Source organism: Perca fluviatilis, chromosome 3 (genome assembly GCF_010015445.1).
Source record: "Perca fluviatilis chromosome 3, GENO_Pfluv_1.0, whole genome shotgun sequence".
In the NCBI taxonomy this organism is placed as follows: domain Eukaryota; kingdom Metazoa; phylum Chordata; class Actinopteri; order Perciformes; family Percidae; genus Perca; species Perca fluviatilis.
Window position 1 is genome coordinate 11124044 of NC_053114.1, and position 14943 is coordinate 11138986.

General features: G+C 42.4%; 2 protein-coding genes across 4 annotated transcripts in view; both read left to right on the plus strand.

Annotated features, from left to right (window-relative positions):
• Positions 1-14355, plus strand: part of minar1 (membrane integral NOTCH2 associated receptor 1) — a 203766-nt gene extending 189411 nt beyond the window's left edge. For 2 of the 3 annotated variants that reach the window (XM_039794949.1, XM_039794950.1), the window contains one exon: positions 13508-14355. In XM_039794949.1, the coding sequence (XP_039650883.1) occupies positions 13508-13705 (198 nt within the window). In that variant the 3' untranslated portion in view covers positions 13706-14355. The remainder of the gene's footprint in view (positions 1-13507) is intronic. The other variant, XM_039794951.1, reaches the window with a different exon arrangement.
• On the plus strand, positions 5878-7429 carry LOC120555826. The gene is made up of 2 exons (XM_039794955.1): positions 5878-6428; positions 6541-7429. The coding sequence occupies exons 1-2, from the start codon at positions 6004-6006 to the stop codon at positions 6722-6724; spliced, it is 609 nt and encodes a 202-aa protein (XP_039650889.1). The 5' UTR covers positions 5878-6003; the 3' UTR covers positions 6725-7429.
• Positions 14356-14943: the final 588 nt, after the last annotated feature.

Genomic DNA, 14943 nt, shown 5'->3' on the forward strand with positions numbered 1-14943 from the left:
ACATCGTGCAGAGCGATCGCTCGGGGACGTTCGCACGGTTTGTGGCGGAGGCAGTCCACATCTACGGTATAAAAGTTCATGAATGGATCCCCAACAGACAATCCATCATTTGTGAATGAATCCACCACAGAGGCACGGATGTCTAGGAGAGCTTGACGGGCATATACTAGCCGCGTGGAGCAGGTAAGCGATACATGAGACAAGCCGAGAAGGAAGCACAAGAAAAACTTACTACAAACGGCTCTGATTACGCCGTGGGGGCTGTGTGTGAACAGCGGGTGGGCAGAGCCTGGCAGCCGCTGGCCTTTTTCAGCAGTAAGCTCCGTGACAACGAGAGGAAATACAGTGCCTTCGACAGGGAGCTCCTGGGTCGTTTCCTCGCCACCCGTCATTTACGTTTCCTGTTGGAGGGCCGGCGGTTCATGGCTTTCGTTGACCACAAGCAGCTGACTTTCGCCATGGCCAAGTCTTCGGAGCCATGGTCTGGTCGACAGTCAGCTGTCTGCCATCTCCGAGTACACCACTGACATTCAGCACGTGGCCGGCAAAGACAATTTCGTCGCCGACTGCCTCTCCAGGGCCGTCACTGGGTCCGTCCACTTGGGCCTCGACTGCGCAGCCATGGCTGAGGATCAGCCTGAGGACTCTGAGGTGCAAGCCTACAGGTTGGCCCCCACGGCACTGCTCATGGAAGATGACGCTACACACCTCAGAAGTGGTTCCCCTGTCCTCCACTACAGCAGCTGAGGTGGCCCGGGCGTTCATTATGGCTTGGGTGGCCCGGTTTCGGCACACCGTCTGACCTCTCCTTCCTTACAGAGGTTATACACATTCAAGGCTTACAAATATATACAATTAAGACACACACCCATGTATACATTAACGGAGCATCACATAGAACCTGACATGGTCATCTCACATGTCCACCTTAGTTAAAAAAGCTCAGAGACAGCTGTACTCAAAAATTCTGTTTAGGCTGGGATTGCCTCCACACGGACCTCACCAAAATTTGATTGACATTTAGAATCTGGGCCAGGAAAGGCTGCACACAGCTCTCACCTCTGATGTGACAAGCAGACTTGGTGCTGGCTGAGCAGTAATTGCGATCTAACAATGGTAGTAGTGCTCCCACTGGCTAGCTAATTGATGCTGCCCTGCACTGCGCACTACCTGGGTCAGGCTTCCATGAGAGATTGGAGTAGGTAAGACCTTCGTTGATAAAATGAGGAGGTGGAGGGGGTGGAGCCGGGACCATTGGACTCTCCAGAAACGGCTTAACTTTGGAAACATGCAATGCGTTTACATTCACAGCCGTAACCGGGGTATGGTCTTACCCCAGTTAAGTGAATAACCAGGTTATGCCAGTTCTCCTCGTATACATGAGCAGGGAAGAATGGGAAAAATGAGAGTAGTAACTTTACCTCCAGTACAGTAGGTGGCACTGTGCCAATGTACAACTGGTCAGAATAAATAGATGAATAGTGAATGGCTCTAATTAGCATATGAATAGCAGCAACACCACGCCTGGCCAGAGAGTGTCTGGCCTGGCTGGATGTTTTCCTCCGTGGGTGCTCACAGGCGCATGCCCTTTAAAATTTTTTAAAAAGTAGTCAAAAGTTGTTTGCATTTCAAAACCTTAGAAAATGGACAGCGGCCGACACGAACACACACACCTATGAACTCGATAATAAAGCCGTAAAGTAGGCTTTCAACGCTTTTCAACTCAATTCTCACAAATACAGATAGGATTGGAGATGAGAAGTTTAACTGACACTTAACCGTGATCAGCTTCGTGGGAAATTAAGAATCAATGCCACCGACATAACCAATCACACTATGACAGACTCTCCACTTAGCACCAACTGCAATGTTTAATTGCACGGTATCCGCACATATGAATGGTGTTGATTTTGGATTGAAAAAGTGGGAGAAAAGAGTTACATTTGTCCACTGTGAAGGTTGTAGAAACTTTTTCAGGTGGGTTAAGAAGTTTGTTTATTGTAGAACACCAGGGGAGTACGCAAAAGCGAAAACCAAAACGTAACGCTAGGAGATAAACATCAGTAAATATTGAGAAGTGTGAGCTGCAAGGTCTGTGATACATTCCCATTGCAAATATCCCATTAAAATTGATTAACAGGGCAAAACTCTTATTCGTTGATTATAGCGCCCATTAATGGCCGATCTTTGCCAGATTTGGTAGAAATCCTCAGAGCGGCATGCCGAATGAGCAACACATCTACAGTTCTATATATTTAGAGTCATCCAGTGCAAAAATAAACATATTGAACAATGTAACTCATAAAGGACAAACTATTAACATTTCTTACACACAGTGTATCAATCTTGGTTGTAACAGTATGGATTAATTTCACAAAGACTTTGGACTTCTAGGATGGATGCAAAACCTTCTGTAAGGACTAGGAAGACAAAAAAAACATCAGCAGAAAGGGGCAACTGTTAGCTATTAGCTCCAAAAGACCCTAAGTTTTGACTATCTATGATTATTAAGTTATAAAGTTATGAATCAGAAGTGCCGTTTGGCGTTGTATACAACATGCTCAACCTCAGAAGGGTTTAGAAGGCCCAAACTGGTATATGTTGACTATAGCGCCCCCTAATGGCCGATGTTTGCCAAATTTGGTACAGAGCCTCAGAGCAGCATGCCGAACGAGCATCACAAGTTTCGTGTGGATTGCTTTTACTGTGGCAGAGATATTGCAATTGCAAATTTCCCATTTAAATGCATTGATTCCCTAAAGGGCAAATTTGGTACAGAGCATCGTAGTGGGCTGATGAATAAGGATCTTAAGTTTTTTGCTGATAACATTTAATTTGGCCGAGATTTGATATGATATGTGTGTGGGAGATAGCTAGGAAAGATTTGTTTGGTCGCCAAATGCGCATACTTTAACATAACAAAATTCTTTGTACAACTTTTGGTCAGGGCTATCTGGAGATTTTTGTACAAGGTTTCGTGCAGATCGGTCGCACGGCCTAGGACAAGTTCGAAAAAGTTGGTTTTGCGCATTGCGCGATATTGCGGAAAAACTTTTAAGCAGAAATGTCCGTGGCCTATATCATGTGATTCAGCTTTATTCAAGGAAGACGTGGATGTAAGAATTTCTAATGTGCAATGTGTAATGTGGGAGTTAAAGACAAAAATACATTATAGCACCACCTAGTGGTGGAAATGGGTCAATTTTTGCCCCTGGGGTCCTTGCGGGGTTGCCTTGCAACACGCGGTTCGCATGCCCCCTCGGGCTTGGACCCCTAATCAGTAGAAAAACAATAGGGTTCCACAGCTCCGCTGGAGATGTGAACCGCTTTGCCTTGCAATACGCGGGGTTCCCATGCCCCCTCGGGCTTGGACCCCTAATAATCCTTAGAAAAACAATAGGGTTCCACGCTCCACTGGAGATGTGAACTGCGTTGCCTTGCAACACGCGGTTCCCATGCCCCCTCGGGCTTGGACCCCTAATAATAATAATAATAATAACTATAATAAAAATAATAAAAATTACTTCAAGGATACAGAGGGGGTACAGGTGAAAATCCTGGATTTCACATCCATTCCAGGTGAGACGTCTGATATTTTAGTTGGAGAAGTCAGTCGCAGCCTCCGATCATTTAATTTGATGGACAAAGTAGTTAGGTTTTGTGCTGACAACACCAACACCAACTTTGGTGAAAAAGCAAGGGTAGGGGTGAATAACGTCTTCTACAAGTTGAATCAGGCCACTGCCAATGACCTGGTGGGAGTAGGCTGCGCTGCACACATCGCTCACAACGCTCTCCAAACTGCCGCAGATACCCTTCCCTGTGACATTGAGAGCTTCATTGTGAAAGTGTTCGGACATTTACACCTCTTAACTGTCCGCACTGAGCAGCTGAAAGAGTTCTGCGACTTTGTGGAACTCCACAATGGCTGTCACTAGGCCCGGCTGTTGAGAGGGTGCTGAAGTTGTACCCAGCCTTACAGTCCTATTTCAGCTCTCAGGATAAGCTTCTTACCGTGATCATCAAATTTCTCGACGATAATAAATAAATAAGTGTTATTTGGCCAATAGACTACCTAAAAAATCTGAGGGGTATTTAACAATGGCAGAATTAAGAATAATAAGCGAGGCTTGACCTTGCATTGACTGGTCATCAGCGCAACACGTTTCCTTAACACCAATCCAGGATGAGTAGGAGCGACAATGTCAAGCCAGGTGTAGGACTAAGTAATTCATGATATGTGCTTGTTTTTCCTCCAAAAAAAAAAAAAAACACAGTTGGAATAAAAAAGACGTGGAAAATAGCGTCATTCACACAAGTGGGCAATCGCTTAGGGCTAGACTAACAATAAAGTAATGTTTTTTTCTTTTTTGAATGGGGAAACAGGGTTATTTCTGTAAAAAAGGGAGACATGAGACCAACTGAATGCAAACATACTACATCATTTTCATCTAGCAAGTGACTATATAACTTCAAAAAGTCACCTACCAGTTTTTTTTTTTTCATTTTCAAATTTCCTTCCAAAATAGAATAATGACTGAACGCAAAAGTACATGGACCGCAAAAGCCTTAAGATGATGTATGTGGCAACTCAAATTTATTACATTGTTTTGCATGGCAATAAACTTGAAGCTGTATTATACAATTGTTTGTAAATTGCTTGTAAAGGTGAAGAATCTTCTGAGCGCCCTTCATGATCCACGGAAGGCAGAGGATTTTCTCAAAACTGTCTGCACCTTTTAAAACTGTTGTTCTTCATACATACGGGAATGGGGAGAATCGTTTAAGGAGATGGATTCTCTCCTGAGAGTCCCTGAATGGGATGAGGTTGAATCGTCCCTGCAGTATGTGTCATCAAAATTAAACCAATGCATGCTCAGTGGAATGCCGACGGCAAGTCAGTGTACGAGCGCTGTGTGGAAATGTTCGTGCATTTCAAAAGCAGGGAGATTAAAAAACTGTAGGTCTCCTTTGTCAGTTCGCCATGTGTCTACCGGGCACAAATGCTCCCATTGAGTGGATATTTTCGCTCATGAACAACACATGGACTGCCGAGAGGAACCGCATGACCATTCCCACCTTAAAGGTGCTACTCGTCACACGGGCCAATTTTGCTGACAATGCTGACACCTGTGCACAACTTGCTTCTTGAGCAAATTCTAACAAATATACGGAATGAATGTTTCCAATAGGGACGCTATCTGTTCTATCAAATGAGATTACATTTGTGTGTGTGTGTGTGTGTGTGTGTGTGTGTTGTTGGTAAGAATAACACTGGTAACACTTTACGGTAAGGGTACATGAATTATCATGAATTTATGCATGAATTAATTGATGTATGTATTATGTATTATGCATTATGTAATTAATGATGTATTACTGCATTCCTTAATATCCCATGAACAAATCATGAATTAATTCATGCATGAATTCATAATTCCATTATGAAATACCCTTACCATAAAGTGTTACCATAACTTTAGTTCAAGCCTGTGGCAGCAGTTCCAAATAATTCGTTTAGTGCCATGCAATGAAAAATACCTTTTCACAAAGTTTTTCACAAGTTCAGTGGGTGCATTTTCCAAAAGAATGCTTTAAAGTGATGGTTCGGAGTAATTCACTCTAGGCTGCTTTGCAGCTTGACCGCGAGCCAAACAACCCCCAATCAGCTGTCTCCCCCTTCTTATTACGTTGGTCGAGTTAGCGTTATCAGGTGGTTAGCTTACAGCAGGCGCTAATGGACCCACGTTTATATGTCGTAAATAAACCCATTAATAATGCCTGGATTGATACCAAATGGCTACACTAGTACAAATATGTTATGAAATTATAAAACGAGGCATTACAAAGTTTGTAACTACACCAGAAGTATATTTATATAACACTTGCCTGATAGATACTCCTCACGGCTGCTATAGCGCGAGATCCCGCGACATCACAACATATATTGCCAGAAGAGACTACCAAGCAGGAAGCGAGAGAACAGCAGAATAGATCAAGAAAATGGCAGAGTCAGAGGTGAGCATCGAACGCGACAATGAGTGGCTCAATTTCGAAGGTCGACCGTACCTATTTGAGCCTGAATACACAGACGAGGAGCTACAAATAATGGAGGAGAATCGGAGAGCTGCAGAAGAGGCTGCGGAGATCACGGAGATCCCAGACACACCAAACAGATGTGCAGGCGACTGGTGGTGTAGCTGTGGACAATGTCAGCCCATGGCTACAGAGGAAGAGTGTTTGTGTTGTCGGGAGTCGGACGTGTTTCGCCAATGCCTCGAAAACTCAGAGGCATGCTGTGTCACAGCAATGGATGACTTTCCGGCACTAATAAACCCAGCTGTTGTACGGACATTTTTTAACGTACCCAAAATCAACTGGAAGAGAAGACCTGTTCCAGAGGGACCCGACGGACAATTATCTGCAAAGTAAGTACACAAATACTTATTTTCGTCAGTGCTCTAATCAATTTTTGTGAATCTCAAATTACATTATATGACTGCCCCTTTATTGCTCTTGCTTTCTTATTTCTACTCCTAGACAGTGTAGATTGGTGGCATATCGGATCGTCTTGGAGTGGGGATTACAAGGTGAGCGTCTGGGGCGCAAGGAGAGGAGAGTCATGCCTAGTTGTGTGGTGACCACAATTAGGACCAAGTACCCGTCCCCCACCGGCGATTACAGAGGTTTTCAGGAAGCAGAGGAATTATTGAGAATTATCTGATTTTGCAAATAATGTTATGTAAATAATGTAAATTTTTACCCTAGAAGGATGTCAATGTCAATTTGGTATACATTTTATAAATAAAAAGTAGTTGGTAAGATGTATAAAGACTTGTTTATTGACAGAATTATATACAGAACTACAAAAAACATGGGAATAATAAATCAAAACATTGGATTGAGTACACAACAAATAACAAAATTTCACTGTGACTTGAACCGAGATGTGGATTGTTTCAACAGCTCTGACTTGTCAGGCCTAGGCACAGGGGCAATGTTCTTTAGAAGCCTTTTCCGGCGAGGCGGAGGACGGGGCCAATCTTCAAGATTAATCTCATCCCTCATCTTCAGAGTGTGGTCCATGAGGGCTTGGTGGAATAGTTGCGCACCTCTCTCATACACGGGCCTAGCAATCCACTGATGACTGGCCTTTGAGTAGGCAAATGCAAATTGGGGTTGTCCTATAAAACAAAATGTAATAACAAATTAGGTAATAACAGTGTAGGTGTACATTGTAGGGTATTTGCACAAAGCACAACAGATTTATCTATTTTTGTTCTGTAGCTGACATTCCAAAATTTACTCAATTTCACTTTCAGGTCTTATTCAGATCATTTTAGGATAGCAGTGATTTTAGTAGAAGATGTAGGCATTTACCTTCTTTTGTTTTGGCCTGCTCCTTGCCAACATTGGCGTTGTGGTCCATGACCGCAAGTTGTGTTCTGGCCAGCATTGCGTCGTATGAAAAGTGAAGCCTTTTCTGAGTATACTTCAGCATAGACGAATGAAAAACTTCCAGGGACCCTGTGTAGGTGCAATGCAACCCCATACAAATATTAGCCATAAACATGATAACGTACTTTTAAAATGATATTTACAGGAGCCTCTTTACATTGTGTACCTGAATGTCTTAGAGTGAAAGTGCAGCAATGCTTGTGTTGCAAAATAACTTTTGTCATAGATCTAAAATAAAATAGGGGAAACAAATTTTGTAGACATACCTGTGTGTTTGAACAGTGCCATCTGCCCACGTCTCGTCGTATGTTGTTTTCCAGGACTATACTTTTAAAGCCCGGTACGCGGAATCCACGGTCATCCACCTTTTCCTCTGTTGTTCGTTGGCTGTCAGAGGGGCATGATGGCACGTTTGTTGTATGCCGTCTTCCTCCCATCTGTGTATGCCAACAATGTGTTGGAGCAGGGATTTCCACCGACGCACACACTCCTGGAGGGGATATAGGAGATAATCGTTGACAATTTTTTCTGAATGTTTTTGTGTAATATTTGGTCCTATAGCACCCCTGCCAAATGATAACAGAGAGTTGTTCTTACCTCACCATCTCCGTGACTGGAGCTACAAGACCAGTATAAGCGATTACTTATAGACTTCAGCCAGGTCATTAGGTCTTTATTTTCCCTCTTGTTTGCTGCATTGACTAGCTTCTTCTTGACACCTAAATGAAAAAACAAGATGGATTTATTACGATCAGCATTTTACCAAATGCACACAACTTAGAAAACATGGTGTGATATTGTTAGTTCTTCAGGTAGGCATAACACTTACTCTTGTTGACGTGCCATGAATCAAACTCGTGCCGAATGCCACTGTAGGTCTCCCTCATAATTTTACGTATCGATGGTGCTCTATCAGTAGTAATGACACCGACATCCACACCCATGGTCAGGAGGTGATCGAGGCCTCTTTTGAATCCCATCGCCTCCATGGCTACTGAAATGGAAGCCTCCGTAACCTATGGAATAAAATTTTCATAGTTAACCGACCATAAAACCTGTGAAGCAATCAAATACCCACACCTTTTTGTGGATTATTTTGGAAATGATTGATGCATGCTGGTTTACCTGAACTAATTCAAAGTGGACAATCTCCTTTGTGGCATCATCCATGAAGGAGTAAGTCGAATACTTTGCACTGAAACCTATTGACATTGACGTATTGACATTAATACAGATGAATGCAAATTAATATAAATGTTTTTCTAAAGTTTACTCACATTACTCTAAATGCTTACCAGGGCTGTCACACCGCGCATCTCCAGCCAAGGCAATTTTTTCTTCTGTGTCAGCGAGTTGTTTCAGGCGTTCAATTACCTGGTCCTGCTGATTTTTGTACGCATGGTTGATGACTGGGATGAGATACTTTGACTGTACAGAGTAGAACTGAGTTTTGCCAGGGATTTGGAGGTTTATACAGTCTCTTATATCTGTATACGTGGCTCCGGTGAATAATATGGCGGCAGAGGTGAGTAAATTATGTCTGCCCATCTTCCTCTGGTCTGGGCATGATTGCCATAAACCATTGTGTCCTTGTAGGCAGGTCCAGCGTATTTTTAATTGGCTACCGTGTTTGGTCCATTTGCTCTCTGCCATGGAGATTCCACAAAGGCAGCATGTTTGAAACATTTGCATTATGCTCGATTCATCCACTATCCACTTTCTCTCTGACCATCCATTTATTGAGCCATGGCTGGATGTAGAGGCCGAGCCTGAGTCTGATGGGGAGGGGTCACTTGGTGGCTTGTAGCTGTCGTCCTTAGGGTCGTCTAATCGACATTCTCCAAAACTAGTACTCATTTCTTGAAGAGAATCCTCTTTTTCTTCCTATGGAACGACAGGGATAAAGATTGTTGAGTTATGACAAAAAAGTAAGGTTCCACTTCAGACTTAGAACAACGTAAACAAAGTTTATATTTAGGCAGGAGAGAAGCACATTATGCACTCACTTGTGAAATGATTACAGGACCAGCATGAGGGGGAGGGCATGATGCTGATGTAGCCCCCAATTCCTTGCGATGAAAAACAAATTCAGCATACAGTAAATTCAGTGATCAATTACAGTGACAAAACCTGCAATGCAAAGCTGGTGTAGTGTATTACTTTGATAGCCTGTATTACCTCAGAAAGATTCCATGTTGGAGGGCGGGCCATGTATGTGCCAGACAGAGAACGCTGGGTACGTGGTCTAACTACAGCTGGTTCCGGACTCAACAGGGATAATGGTAGGCCAAAGGACAGGCTCTTAGATGTGGACTGTCTCACACTGGTGTCCTGGCTCTTTGTGGGGGTAGATTGAGGCAGTCCAATCATGTCTGATTTGTCAATTACCACCTGGCCAGACTGTTGCTCTCCAGCCTAAAATGTGAAAGACATTCAACACAGCAATGTATTACAAATAAAAATTATTTAAAAAAATTGACGTGGTATGACAGGACACAGTTATTGTGCTATGCCAACATAATATATCTTTATGTCCAACACACACATTCACCCCCACCCCCCAACCATCTGAGCTTACACAATAGATCAGGGTTGTTCTACTTTCCTGAACAACAAAATAAGCTTGCTCGATTTTTCCAATGACTCAAAAAAAGAGAAAAATCTACAGTTGTGAGGACATTTTGAAAATGGTAATGCAAAAACGTTCGACATTTTATGTTACTTGTGACTGCATACAAACACCAGGTATTTCATTATGCCCCCTCCCCCAATCTACCTCTACACAAACACGTTATCAGCAAAATACTAACTTACCTCATCTATGTCCGCTGCCGATGGTCCCACTCGTTGAATAGCTTTCCTTTTCAGAAGTACTCTAGTCGACTTTTTGGACTCCTTGACTTTACTAGGATGATAAAAGTCGTCATCATCGAAATGTCTGCTACACACACGGTAGCGCTTCTTTTTTAGCGTCTCGAGTGGCATTGTGATGTCCATTTTGAGAACGACAAGCCACTGTTGTAGAAGCTCCGGGTCTTTGTATCGAAACGGCAGATCATGGAACGTCTCTGGATTGAACTTTTTAGCTTTTAAACCGCAGCCAGGATATATACAACTGCGTGGCATCTTGTCCTATGGCCTCACGCTGCAGTAGCTGCTTCTGCTGTTCACTCGCTTCTTGATTCTTCTTTACCATTCGTCTCTTCCGGCAATATATGTGCTCTGTGCGTGATCTCGCGGGATCTCGCGCTATAGCAGCCGTGAGGAGTATATCAGGCAAGTGTTATATAAATATACTTCTGGTGTAGTTACAAACTTTGTAATGCCTCGTTTTATAATTTCATAACATATTTGTACTAGTGTAGCCATTTGGTATCAATCCAGGCATTATTAATGGGTTTATTTACGACATATAAACGTGGGTCCATTAGCGCCTGCTGTAAGCTAACCACCTGATAATGCTAACTCGACCAATGTAATAAGAAGGGGGAGACAGCTGATTGGGGGTTGTTTGGCTCGCGGTCAAGCTGCAAAGCAGCCTAGAGTGAATTACTCCGAACCATCACTTTAATTCTGAAAAATAAAGTTGGTCCCACACAGAAAAATCACTCAATGTCTTTTAATTTTATTTCTTAGATGTGTAGGATTCAAACCAAGAACATTCATGAATATTAACTGTTGTGGTTAGCGGGAGATAGAGGACCCAAATGCAGAGAGAGGCAGGCAGGCAGGAGATGGTGTGAACTTCAGGATTTAATTCAACAAAAAATGGCAGTACAGAGACTGGAAAACTCACAAAGTCAGGCAGGGAGAAATAAAAAGCAACAGCAACAGGCGAAAACATGCACAAGCTGACGGGCAAAACACAGGCAGGAACAAACACAAAATGATCTGACAAAGGGAACACAGAGGCTAAATACATGAGGTGATGAGTAAACCAGGAACAGGTGAGACAACAGGTGAAACACATTAGGAGAGACAGGGTAATCAACAAAGGCGGGAAAACACAGGAAGTAAAACTAGACATGACAAGACAGAGAAAAGACTATCAAAATAAAACAAGAAACAGAACATGAACAGGGAAATGCACAACAGGGACCAGATCGATCACACACATAATGGATGAGCTACAAATACACACGGAACTGTTGCGTGATGATTATCACAGAATAAGCCTGCCTGAACACACTTATCATGGACAGAAGCTAGCAGCTAACAGCTAGCAGCTAGCAGTGCGAGCTAGCTACCGGCAGGATAGAGACAGGGTAGGTGAATTTAAACAATGTCTGAGTTGAAGACGCATCTTGTTGTCACGTAAGGGCCCTGTTCATGTTGCACAGATATTTTAATTGCATTTTGTGTCTGTTAAGAGGAACAAAGGCACTCTAAAACCTGCCCCGACAACTGCTGTTTTAGCTCAGTGGAAGCTCGTAGAGCTCTCCAGTTTGCTAGGACCGATTCCGGTCGGGTTTTTTTCAATCGAAAGTACTCGCATATTATAAATACCGATCAAGATTAACGTAAAAATTGGCCAGAATTCTTCTTTAATAGATAATTTAGAAAGAAATAACTTTACATACGACAAATATGACTAAAAGGTGATACAGATACAGATGAAGTGTAGCCTTTGATTTGCTTTGTCAATTAAATCTGGTTGGTTTGTCAAATGTTATGATTCAGTAGATAAAATACCTGATTACTTAGGTCCATCATAAAGATATGGAGTGGAAGAGACTGCCGCGGAGAGGGGCAACAACCAGACTCTGATAAATGAAGTTCGGGGAGCTTTCACAGCGGTGTGTCGCAGTGTTTCTATGGTTTATCAGTAGGCTACAGTTAATCCCACGGCAAGACCACCAGCAGCATGCTACTACTAACAATCCGAGGCCTGAAGTGAAGTGTTGACGGCACGCACCTTCACGAGGGGAAGGGGCTGGAGGGCATTGGTCTTTGTGCACTGTAAAAAATACACATTTTTGGAGAAAAAAAAAACGTTATTCGGATTTGATGTACCTGGACAAGTTTTAATCTACCTGTGCAGGGCGCCCAAGTAGAACCTATGTATGGGAAACACTGGATGTATGTGGAGTAAATGGTAATTGCTAATAGTAGTAATAAAGCTTGTTTTATGGTTATGCGACGCAGAGCTTTCGCCGTAGCCTACGTAAGTGGCCTGATGTTTAGGCCTGTGCTGGTGTGTGCGTCGAGCCGGCGTGTGTGTGTATGTGTGTGGGGAGTGGGTGATAGAGCGAGGGAGAAGTGAGAGAGTGACGGCGATTAGCTTCGGAGCGAGTACCGACTCTAGAGTCATAGTGAGAGAAACGAAGTGTTTTCCCTGTGTTTTCTGACCAAGGTGGGAAATCTTTAGCAGGAACAGTTAACCCTCTCCTTGATTTCATGTTGTTTATGGAGAAGGAGACCCAGGAAATGACTCGGGGGAAATACAACGCTACCAAGCCACGGCCGAGCAACGTGTGTCGCTGCTACATGTAGTTACATTTTTCGAGAGGTGCATGTCAGTATCGTAGGGTCCGCAGAGGGGTCTGCGGGGTACGCCGTCGATTCGACGCAGAATCATAAAACGGCCTTAAGGGTAATAGTATCGTGCAAATCCAGAACTTCCCATGTGACACTAGCTGTTGGAAATCACTTGAAGCTTCATAAATCTATCTTCACAAGCTGCTGCAACTCTTTAATATTTACATGTAAACATATATGCACAGATACCCATCTCAGAATAACTCTACATTAGTGTTGAAATGTTTAAACAAGCTATCATGACGTGCCGATAATTAAATAAATGTATTTAGCGCAATGTTTTTTAACTCTGTAATAAGGGATGCAAAGAAGACATACAGAGGTTGAACACCTGGTTCCAAAGTAGAATGTTGCCTGTGTTTTGACCATGGTTCCTTTGGTCATAGTCCAGGTAATGGTCATGAGAACACTATCAACAAATCAGGGAGTACATATCAAATCAAACATCAAACATGCAACTTTTCTCAGACCTGTGTATCATCTTACGTATTGCCTCTGTTTGTTTTATCAGACACAGGAGTCCCTAAACCCGAATAACCTGGAGTACTGGATGGAGGATATCTACACACCAGGCTTTGACTCACTGCTCAAGAGGAAAGAGGCAGAGTTCAGGAGGGCGAAAGTGTGTAAGATTGGCGCGCTGATTGCAGCAGCTACCTGCACTGTGATCCTGGTCATCGTTGTTCCGATTTGCACCATGAAAACATGAGAGTACCAGGGCGATACACAGGGCAATACACTTTTACTCCTGTCCTTTTCTGTTTGTGTTCTGGGTAAGTAAGTCTGCAACAGATTTACCCAAAAAATGAATGTATTGGGATTTGACCATGTCAGTTGGAGGCCTTTTGCCAATGATAACATGATTTGGGCAGCTATTGTACAATAGAAATTAATTCAGTAAGTGTATACTATATACTGTATGTCTATTGCTTCAACAGTTGTAGTTAACTGTTATAAACTGTGTGGAACAGTTTGAAGGTCATTGATTTAATTACGAAACATCTGCAGCAGAGGATCACTGAACTGGATTGAATTGGATTTGTTATTGTAGCCAGCGTATGATATTTTTATTTTCATATAATTACTGTACAGTGTATTTTGATCAATGATTTGATGAATTATCTGGTTGAATGTGAGAATTTATCTTTATTTTATTTTTTTCAATAACCGCAAGCATTTTAAGTAATGACATTTGTGCACCACATTTTCTAATTAGAAATATATTGAAGTACTTCAGTTGAGATATATTGTAGGTATACTTGTACATACAGTAGATTGTAGACAAAGTATGACAAACTGAATGTATTGATATCATTAGCCTAATAACTTATAAAGGAATGACTTGAGAAGTTATTTGAATGTTGCTGCCATCTCCTACTATTTCTGAAATCTAACCAGCCAACATTACATACCTGTTCCTCTTCCCCAAACACTTTTTTGTGTTTGCACAGGGGCAGTCCATCAGACATCAATCACTTTCTGACCCCAACCCTTTCCATTTAACACATTTTGGTGTTAAAAAAACCGAGCACCCTCCTAAAGTTATTTTTTTGCAAACACGTAAACTCAGACTTTTCTTTCTTCATTTTTTAATGTTATAGGTTAGAAAATTGTTTACATCTCCTCAGGTCTTAATGTCCCTTTCAGTTGAGCACTTGTGAGAATATGATTTGTAGGTCAGTCTAACACATGAATCCTTAATGCTGCCTATGTTTTCACATTTGTTTATCATCTCATGAAAAACTGAAAATTATAATGAAATGACAAAAATGTGTAGTGCATGTAAGGGTGAAGATCTTTTTGAAGCCACTGGTCAAAGGCTGATAATTGTTTGTTCATCTCTGCCTGTTGCTGTATGGCTCTACTGATGTGAGAACATAAACCTAATCAGCAGGACTTCATCACCAAAATGCAGAGTCAATATTATAAGCAGCTGAGCCATTAGCT